At 33.3% G+C, this 9,601-nt stretch overlaps 2 protein-coding genes across 3 annotated transcripts; one reads left to right on the top strand and one right to left on the bottom strand.

Moving 5' to 3' along the window:
* The first annotated feature begins 253 nt into the window (after positions 1 to 253).
* Positions 254 to 5,681, top strand: LOC130982424 (wax ester synthase/diacylglycerol acyltransferase 11-like). 2 transcript variants are annotated; one of them, XM_057906430.1, is made up of 7 exons: positions 254 to 383; positions 496 to 1,295; positions 4,064 to 4,136; positions 4,422 to 4,489; positions 4,574 to 4,789; positions 4,889 to 5,026; positions 5,351 to 5,681. In XM_057906430.1, the coding sequence occupies exons 2-7, from the start codon at positions 549 to 551 to the stop codon at positions 5,498 to 5,500; spliced, it is 1,392 nt and encodes a 463-aa protein (XP_057762413.1). In that variant the 5' UTR covers positions 254 to 383; positions 496 to 548; the 3' UTR covers positions 5,501 to 5,681. The 2 variants fall into 2 exon arrangements, with proteins under 2 accessions (XP_057762413.1, XP_057762412.1); XM_057906429.1 differs by having other exon boundaries at positions 365 to 383; positions 490 to 1,295.
* A 951-nt stretch (positions 5,682 to 6,632) lies between these two features.
* LOC130979232 (cyclase-like protein 2) lies at positions 6,633 to 9,248 on the bottom strand. The gene is made up of 6 exons (XM_057902616.1): positions 8,699 to 9,248; positions 8,550 to 8,622; positions 8,083 to 8,180; positions 7,582 to 7,652; positions 7,001 to 7,130; positions 6,633 to 6,889 (listed from the first exon to the last, which is right to left on the bottom strand). Exons 1-5 carry the CDS (start codon positions 9,087 to 9,089, stop codon positions 7,005 to 7,007), a joined length of 759 nt encoding a protein of 252 aa, XP_057758599.1. The 5' UTR covers positions 9,090 to 9,248; the 3' UTR covers positions 6,633 to 6,889; positions 7,001 to 7,004.
* Positions 9,249 to 9,601: the final 353 nt, after the last annotated feature.

Genomic DNA, 9,601 nt, shown 5'->3' with positions numbered 1-9,601 from the left:
TAAGAAAAAGATAATGCTCCAAAGAAAATAACAAAATAAATTGACTTCAAACACTCGTGTACTAGTATTCTACGATTTTTTTCAATGTCAATGTGACTGAAAATTTGTAAAAATTTAGTATAATTTGAAGTGTTAAATAAAAGTTCATTTGAAATTCTTTGACTTTTTTATTTGTAGAAAAATAAAAGTATACTATAATAAATAGTTATTGATCTCTTACTCACATTTTTATTTTATTTTATTTATTCTACAAGTTTAATTATCTCAAATCTATTTCCCATGTGTTATTTGTACATTTCTAGTTCGACCTAAATTTTTTTTTTTCTTTGACTCTAGCTAACTCTTGTCGATCGACCTCAAGAAGTGTTGTTAATAATTATGCTGTGAGTCGGATTTTTTGCTAAAATTTAATTTTTTAATTTGTTGCTCAAAAATAATATCATGTATATATATGAATTGTTATTTATTATTAGCATGGTTATCTGAAAGGTAAAGACTAGAGAGATATTAAAGGTCAAAGGAGCAGAAGAGGAGCAGGGAAGAGAGAGATGGGAAGAGGGAGGAGTAATGAATGGGAGGATGAACCTCTAACACCGGCGGGGAGGCTGTTCGCGCAACCGGAGATGAGGCAAATAATCCACTGCGTAGTTGGAACCAAGAACCCTTTCGACATCGACTCCGTCAAATCTGAGCTCCGGAAGTCCGCCATGCTCCAACACCCGCGGTTCACCAGTCTCTTGGTCCGCGACCGCCGCGGCAGGGAGCACTGGCGCCCCACCCAAGTTGACATCGAGCGCCACGTCCTCATCATCGACCGCCCTCTCTCCGACGCCGACCACGACTCCGCCGTCAACTCCTATCTTGCCGATTTGTCAACGGAGGGACTCAGCATGGAGAAACCCTTGTGGGAACTCCACATCCTGATGGCTCACAATTGCGCCATCTTCCGAATCCACCACTCCCTTGGCGACGGCATCTCCTTGATGTCTATGCTCCTCGCCTGCTGTAGGAAGCTCCACGATCCACACTCTGTCCCCACCATAGCCTCTTCTTCTTCTTCTTCTTCCTCTCGCTCTCGCAACACCACCTGGCCGAATATTCTTTGGAATCTTGCGGTTACCCTCTGGTTTTGCTTGGTCTTTGCCCTAGAGTTCATCCTGCGGTGTCTGTGTGTTCGTGACCGCAAAACTCCGCTCAGCGGCGGCGCCGGCGTTGAGTTGTGGCCCAGGAAGATTGCTACTGCCTCCTTTTCCCTCCAAGACATGAAGACCGTCAAGACGGCTGTTCCCACTGCGGTAAAATTAAATAATAATTATTTCCTTTCCTTTCTTTTATATCCTTCAAACTACTAATATAACTAAATTAATCCATATTAATTGCTTTAGACACCCAAAAAGAAATCCATATTAATTGCTACATATGCTTCTTATTGAAAACTACCCAATTGTGATAACCGATAAGTTGTTAAAATCATTTATCTAAATATAGAAGCCCAATCACATGCCATGCTTCCCCAATTTTTTAAACAAACACTTTTGCGGACTTGTCCCAAAGATATGGGATGGATTAGATAATTATATTCAAGATTCAACTATATGAATTTTCCATTAAAAAATAGTCCTTTTTTTTTTTGGTGACTCAAAATATATATATATATATATATATATATATATATATATATATATATATATAAAAAATAGTCCTTTAACAATTCTTAACTTCAGTTTGAATAAATAATTTAATTAATTTTTTTAAAAATAAACAATAAATATATATTAAAAATAATTTATAAATAAATTATTTTATATTTAATTTTTTAATTTTAAAAATATTTATTTTAATAGAAAAATAATAAAAAAAATTAATTAAAAGAGAATTTTTTTTAATTTGTTCATAAGTATTTAAATAACTTTTTAAAAATTATAATTTAATTTTAAAAATTATATCAAATATTAATACTATAATTTTTTATAAATTAAAAATACAAAAAGGTTACTTATGAAGCTATCTAATCTTTAATCTATTATTTATGGTATAATATGTGTAAAGATAAAATAATAGTATTATAAGGCTAACATATTTCATTATTTTAAGTTATTAATTAATATTAATATGTTTTTATATAAGTTCAAACAAAAATTCAAATGCAATAGAATGTTGAAAGTCAAATATTAATTAGAATTTATTAAAAAAATATTAATTTTTTAAATTAAAAAATAATATATATTTATATATAATAAAAATATAATGACTGAATTTTTATGACCCATAATAATTTTGAATTACATTACCTGTGTTGATTATCTGACTCTGCCCCGCCGCCAAAGTTTAGGCATGACAGCAACAAATAATTCTTTTTCGGAAAACAAAAATTTATCGAAAATTAAACGAACTTATAAAATTGTTTCTCGGTTTGACTAAAGATTAAATATGTTTGGATAAAATATGAAGGTGGATTATACTTGAAAGCTGTTAACTCGAAGCTAGGAAATAGCTTATAAGTACTGAAGTTCAAGCAACTTTTTTAAAAACTTAGAATAAGCAGAAACTGATCATTTTATAATTATTATCATTTTACTTATTCCTGGTTTAGATATTAGTTAATAGGTGTAATTATTATGAACAATTCTATAAGTTTATTAATTTTTTTAATAATTTTTTAAATTTATAAGCAAGCCATTACAATTTGCAAAAAAAAAAAAATCAAATATTATTATGAAGTTCTCTATAATCTAATTCTATTTTTTATAATTTAAAAATCTTTAATGAAATTATTATATTATACAAAAAATGCTAATCTAGTATTTGTTGTTTAAAATTTTCAATCAAGTTTTTATTACAATCCTTTTTTGGTTAGATCTCTCTAATTTAAAAATTTTGTGATAAAAAATTAGTAAATGCTAATGTGTTTTGGAAAAGTTAAGAAGTGCAACCTTTTTTAAATTCTAAAATTTAAATTTTAAATCTTAACTATATTGTACACAAATTTTAAGAAATAGATTTAGACCTTATAAATTTTGAATTTTATTTTAGAGAGTAAAGTATGATCTATTACCATTTATTTCATGGTGGATACTCCCATAATAATATCTTCACATGAAGATAGCATTGTGAATTATTAGATGAGTTGATATGTTTGACTAAATATGTTTGATTAACCATCTAGAGAGACGAAAAAAAACAGCCAAAATTTGCCTTATTTAGCTTTCATTAATTGTCGCAACAATTAATGAATACTAAATAAGGCAAGTTATGACTATTTTTGGTTGATTTTTTTTTGTTACCAAACATTTTCGAACCATCTAAGGATTCACAATGTCATCTTCATATAAAGATGTCATCTTCATCATGTGAGTATTCCCTTTATTTTATAGGTGGGATCAAGAAAAAATATGAGAGAAAAATTTTTAATGGTAAAAGATCCCACTTTATGTTCTAAAATAAAAAACTAAAATTTAGAGGATGTAAATTCTTAAGAAATAACAGTATTTTAAGTTTGGTAATGCTAGAGAGATAAAAAATAAGTTAAAACTTATTTTATTTAATATTTATTAATTGTTGTAATAAAGTAAGTTTAGACTGTTTTTGCTAATTTGTTTTTTTACCAAGCATTTCCGTTTAAGTTTTAACAACTCCCTTGCGTGGTAACAGACTAACTTAACAGTCAAACCCTTATGATAGCTGAATATTGTGCTCATGTTTTTGGACTTTGAATATGGATTCATTCACTTTAAAGGGATAGTAAACTTGTTTTGGATGATCGAATATATTTGAGTTCGAATTGAATTTATATTCAGTCTATAATGGACAGCTAAAACCAGTGTTTATGGAACATAACATGGTGGATACAGAGCCTAAGTAGCGGAAAAGAGTAAGGATCGTCACAAAAATGTGCAAACTTAAAGATTTTACTATTGGATGAATGATTTGAACAGGGAACTGGGAATATGAGATAATGCAGTGTTTGTCAACACCCATAATAACCAATGAACCATAAATTTATTATGTATATGACCACTATGAACATTCAGATATAATATTTCGAGCACTTGCTGTTTTGCAGACCATAAATGATGTTCTATTTGCTGTTATATCATCTGGGATATCAAGATATTTGGATTTCCGAGCACCCAATGGTACAAGTCATTTGTATAATTGTTTAAACCAATATTTTCAACATGTTTCCTTTTCATATTCCACTGCTTTTAGATAGAAATACACAGACATTCCAGATAGAACTTCATTTGGTTATAGAGATAGGGATAGTAAATAAAAAATAGAATCTCATGAAAGAAACTAGAATCTCTCTAAAACCTATCTTCTTTCTATTTTTGTATTCTTATCTTGGAGATAGAATCCAACAACAATCAAAGGTACACTTGTACACAATGACAACTAATTAAAAAGTTCCTTTCTGTAAGGGGTGCAAGAGGGGATTCAGCTAACAGGTTTAGCTATGGTTAATCTGAGAAAACAGCCAGGACTGCAGGTTTAGCTACTCTGCCCAATTTCACTTTATTTAGTTGCTGCTACTCAGGCTATAATAATATTGTGGGTGGATCAAAATGATCAGGAACTATCCAATCTGATGAAAAGCAATTCAGGAGCAAGGTGGGGTAACAAATTCGGTATGCTTCTCCTGCCTGTATATTATCACAGAAGCAACAATTCAGATCCTCTAGCATATCTCAAGAGAGCTAAAGCAATGATCGACAGAAAGAAACAGTCTTTGGAGGCCCATTTCTCATACAAAGTTGGAGATTTAGTAATGTCAACTCTTGGTCCAAAGGTTAATTAATTTCTCCCCCTTTGTCTACTTCTTTTTGCTACTTGTGCTCATTACAGGGACAGCTATCATGTACTGCTGTTTGCTGTTTATACAATGCAGTTTGCTAGCTGGCTAAATTACCGGATTCTCTGTAACACTACCTTCACAATCTCAAACGTGGTCGGACCGCAAGAAGAGATCATGATGGTAGAAAATCCAGTAACATACTTGCGGGCAAATAATTCTGCCTTGCCTCATGTACGGCCCTCTAAACTCTTCAACTTCACTTGAAGTTGTTAAATGATTTAAATGATTTGACTAAATTTTCATCTAACGGTTCTCAGTTATCAACTTCTTTACTGTACTTAAGTTTCCACCTTATAATAAACACTGTTTGACACCAGTGTTTTCTTAACATTCAAACACACATTTTTTTTCTTTAAAAAATAATTTAAATACACAATTAATTAGTAACAATCGTATTTTTATACGAGTGTCAAGAGTGTTTAGTATGTAAATAGTATCTTTCTTTTGTTAATGTTGTGTTTGTGAATGGTTGATATTTCTATTGGTATAATGCAGGCACTCATTTTGAATATGGTGAGCTATGCCGGACGGGCAGACATGCAAGTTCAGGTGGCCAAAGACATTATTCCCGACCCAGAGTTTCTTGCCAAGTGCTTTGAAGATGCTTTACTCGAAATGAAGGAGCAGGTTACGGCCAAAATCTAAGATGCAAATTAGTCGTTTTTGTAATTTGTTGAATTTGTCAGCAAATGCTGACCTTGTGATGGATATATAATAATATAAATACGAAAAAATATATATATGACAAAATACATGACAAAGAATGAATTGTTTTTCTTAGTCTGTTGACAATTAGAATTTAGAACTAATTAATTTCATCTCCAAGATCATTTCCCAACTATTACAATTCTTTCCATTTTTTTTCCCAAGAGGTGGGGTAACAACTTATTTGGAATCATGGATTTTGTTGGTAATATTTTGTAACCAAGCCTTCTATCCTCATCGTCACTTGAAACTCATCCAATTGGGAAATAATGAGAAACCCAACCGAGATTATATACAATTAGCACACCAATGATTCCAAATACTGAGTTCCTTTCTGGTATTTTATATCTAAATATTAGCATGATTGTCAAACTCTCAAATTAATCCGTAGAATCATATAATTTTACGTTTTTAAATAGTAGAATCAAATTGACTTGATTTCAAGCTCGTTTTTAAATAGACTCGATCAAACTTGCAAGTCTAACCATGAGTTAGCGAATTTGAATTCGGTTTATTTTATTTGACAGAAAAAAAAACATTTCATTTATAGAAATAATCATACGATACTTATAGATAATAAAAACAAAGTAGATCTAAATTTAAAAAAAATAAATAAATATTTTCCATGTTAAACTATAAACTGACTTTCTTTTAAAATTCCTTAGCTCTAATATCAGGTACGTAAAACTTGGTGTCCATGACAAGATCAAGATGTCATGTAACCAACGGAATACATTCTACCGTTAATTCTGCATAAAATTAATGGTTTCTATCGGATTCAGAAGTATAAAAAGGAACCATCTTACTCCCAAGAAGAACAATAATGCCATTGAAAGAGATTAGTGTAAGGTTTAATGGTTGCAAGAAACTTTTTACAAAATAAATAAATAACAACACAAAGCTAGCACTGTGTTCTAGGTAATTGTCTGGTCACACCAATCATACGAGAGAAAAGGGAAGGGGGGGGGGGGGGGGGGGGAGATCATAATAATGTACTTCTATAAAATTTAACATTGTTTCACCTCACCACTAAGCATTGGCCACCAATTATTTGGTATCAAGATCTCCAGCGGAACTGTACAAGGATTGCCATTGCATGTTTCTATATATTAAAGCCAAATAAGATTGTAACACCTTGACACAAATCGTTAATACTATTTTTCTCAATATAGACATTTCTGAGCTTTTATTGCATTTTGAACCTACTCATGTCTAAGAAAACTACAACTGATGTAATGCTACTAAAGTTGCTGCACCCATCGTACTCCAAACATACACCAAAGATGATCAACATCTCCTGGCATTTGGGTATGCAGTATGCACTGTTTCCTGCAGCAGTTTTGACCATGAATCAGCCATTGACTCAGAAGCTATGAGAAGAATGCAATTCTTTCGTTAGAATTCAATAAACAGGTTTCATCATCTCAAATTCAAATGTACCATATTATTTGATCAGAATGCACCGTATTGGTGATCCCTCAGCACCAGCCAACCTAAGTGGTAAGCAATGCAGTGAATATATTCCAGCAGGGACATCATCAAGTTTCAGGCCTTCCACCAGAATGATTTCCTAAGGCAATTTAAAGTTTAAACTGTTAGTTCTTGTTCCACCAAAAGATAAAGAATATTGATCTTTGTTCATACAGGGAAATGCCAAATGCACAAACTAATCTGATCACAACACTGAGCAGTCTTTCAAATTAACCAGTGAAACATGTCTGGAGCAAAAAATTAGTATCTCATAACAATGCTTGACGAAAGTTCGGATCAACAGTTAATTGGAATTGTTGTGGAGGCAATGACAGAAGTTAAAATTCAGGAAAGTATACTTCGGCCATAATGAAAAAATTAAAAAATAAAAATAAAAAATTCAATTGCTACATCCACATTGTAGGTTCAATCTGAGTACAGCCAATTACTGATACCTGATAAGCTGTAAAGAACTAAGATGGGGCAATAAACTAATAGTAAAACTAACACATGTCATTGCTGAAACATTAATAAGACAGAACTTCTCTTACCCTGCCTTCTAGAAAAACCAGGTGAGATGGGATCAAGTGATCAAATGCAGCAACAGATAGATAGTCAATTCCTACATGGCATCATAGAAAGATGTGTCACTGTAATGGCATTTATGCAAAAAAAAAGTAAAAAATCATACATGTTTGAAAAGAGTAGCCTCAATTGAGACAAAGCTCTAAAAATGCACTGAAGATGCCAATTGGTACAGCATAAAGGCAAATATCAAGATAGTAATCTTGTACAACTAATTTGTATCCTAAAATTCTCGTAGGCAGTATCCACTTGGTATATCCTTAGAATTCAGATGCCTCTTGAATACATAAGATTAGAGCAGGTTAAGTTCACCATTGCCATTAACTGTGGTACACAAATGCCTGCTGCAACTAAAATTAGGACATGATATCTCCTTGCTTGTAATGTATGTAAAAAAATATAAAAATAAGAATAATAAAAAAAGGATCCTTGGTGATAAAGCCCCAAATCTATATTTAACACCATACCAACAAGTTTGATGTCCGTGTTCTCCACAAGCCAAGTTGCTCCATCCACCATGAATCCGACATAGCTTGTGTCGAACTCCTTCTGAAACATAAGCCTCCTATAATTTAAGAAGTTTTAGTTCCACTTTTATGATTTTTGGAGACAGTCAAAAAGAAATTGGTTGCTTTGATGATCGAGGTAGAAACAAGTCCAGTTCTAATCAAGCATATGCCCCTACTGGATAGCCCCTTTATCATAAAGATCGTACAATACCAAACAAGAGAGACTTGTTCATTTGATAGGAGACCCAAGCCATTATGTGCACTAGTTCAATAATGGAAATAAAAAATGCTATGTACATACCAAAAATTAACCAAATCAGTCATCATGTATTAAATACACACAAATACATGTATTAAATAACGCAGGTATAAATACATATTGGGTGTGACTTTGGTGTACATCACAGCATACGTTAGATAGATACCTGTCGGTATTTAATGTACGGAAGAGCACACGACGTACACCGCGTGGTATATTTAATGAGTTCATAACTTGAGCTGAAAGGAAAGGAACAAGGGAGTCAGAAACGGAAATGGAAAAACGGGTGAATGAGAAAGCAGAGTGAGTTGATACCGGTGATGTTTTGATCCCTGGGAACATCAAGCAAGAGAGCAGGGCCATTGAGAAGGTGCAGATCGAGAGTGTCGACGTCAAAGCCAGCATGAAAGTAGTGATCGAAGACGTGACCTGGAGCGTCGACGTGGGTGCCAGTGTGAGTGGGGAGCTTCATAAGGGAGCCGTTGGAGAGGGACCCGTTCTTCATGCTCTGCTGAAGCCACACAAACTGCCCCACTCCCTCCGATGACTCCCACGATGGCATCTCCGCCACGTATCTGTGGCTGATGTCAAATATCGTTGCCTCCTGCGTCTCCGCCGCACCCATCCCCAACCCAAGGCCGCATAAAATTGCAATTATAGTTACAATTGCAAACTTCGCCAAAGCAGCTCTTGAGCAGATATTCATGTTTTTGCTTACAGTTAATAAATCAATTTGATGCCAACTGAATCTGATCGCCACCACAACCGACACCAAGGGAGACCAGCTGCTCTTAGTCTCTTACCCTCGCCTCGGACTCTCTCGTCAGTCCTCACTCCTCACTCCTCACTCCTCAACTGTTTTAGTAATTAGCACTCTACACCGTGTAAAAAATACAAAAAAAAAGAATTTTTAGATATTTTTTGGAGGAAAAAAAAAAAGTATTTTGACTAAGGGCTGAAAGTGAAAGTGAAAGTGAAAGTAAGTTGAGTTAAGTCAAGTTAAACCAAGTTTAAGTTCGATTTACAAAAATTGAGCTTAACTCATAACTCGACTCATTAATAATCAACAACAACAACAACAACAAAGTCTTGTCCCACTAAGTGGGGTCGGCTACATGAATCAAACGACGCTATTGTGCTCTATCATGTATCATGTCTACAGAGAGACCGTTTACATGTAGATCTCGTTTGACCACCTCATGGATAGTCTTCTTAGGT

The sequence above is a fragment of the Arachis stenosperma genome, chromosome 5 (assembly GCF_014773155.1).
Source record: "Arachis stenosperma cultivar V10309 chromosome 5, arast.V10309.gnm1.PFL2, whole genome shotgun sequence".
NCBI classification, from domain to species: domain Eukaryota; kingdom Viridiplantae; phylum Streptophyta; class Magnoliopsida; order Fabales; family Fabaceae; genus Arachis; species Arachis stenosperma.
The sequence above is the reverse complement of the archived record's forward strand: the minus strand, read 5'-3'. Positions and strand labels throughout refer to the sequence as shown.

Coding starts and splice junctions, on each gene's coding strand:
- LOC130982424 (XM_057906430.1), top strand. CDS start 549: ATGGGAAGAGGGAGGAGTAATGAATGGGAGGATGAACCTCTAACACCG. Junction 4,490..4,573: donor GAAAACAGCCAGGACTGCAG/GTTTAGCTACTC, acceptor CAAAATGATCAG/GAACTATCCAATCTGATGAA. Junction 4,790..4,888: donor TGTCAACTCTTGGTCCAAAG/GTTAATTAATTT, acceptor TATACAATGCAG/TTTGCTAGCTGGCTAAATTA.
- LOC130979232 (XM_057902616.1), bottom strand. CDS start 9,089: ATGAATATCTGCTCAAGAGCTGCTTTGGCGAAGTTTGCAATTGTAACT. Junction 8,181..8,549: donor CGTACATTAAATACCGACAG/GTATCTATCTAA, acceptor CTTAAATTATAG/GAGGCTTATGTTTCAGAAGG. Junction 7,131..7,581: donor TGGTTTTTCTAGAAGGCAGG/GTAAGAGAAGTT, acceptor AAATTGCCTTAG/GAAATCATTCTGGTGGAAGG.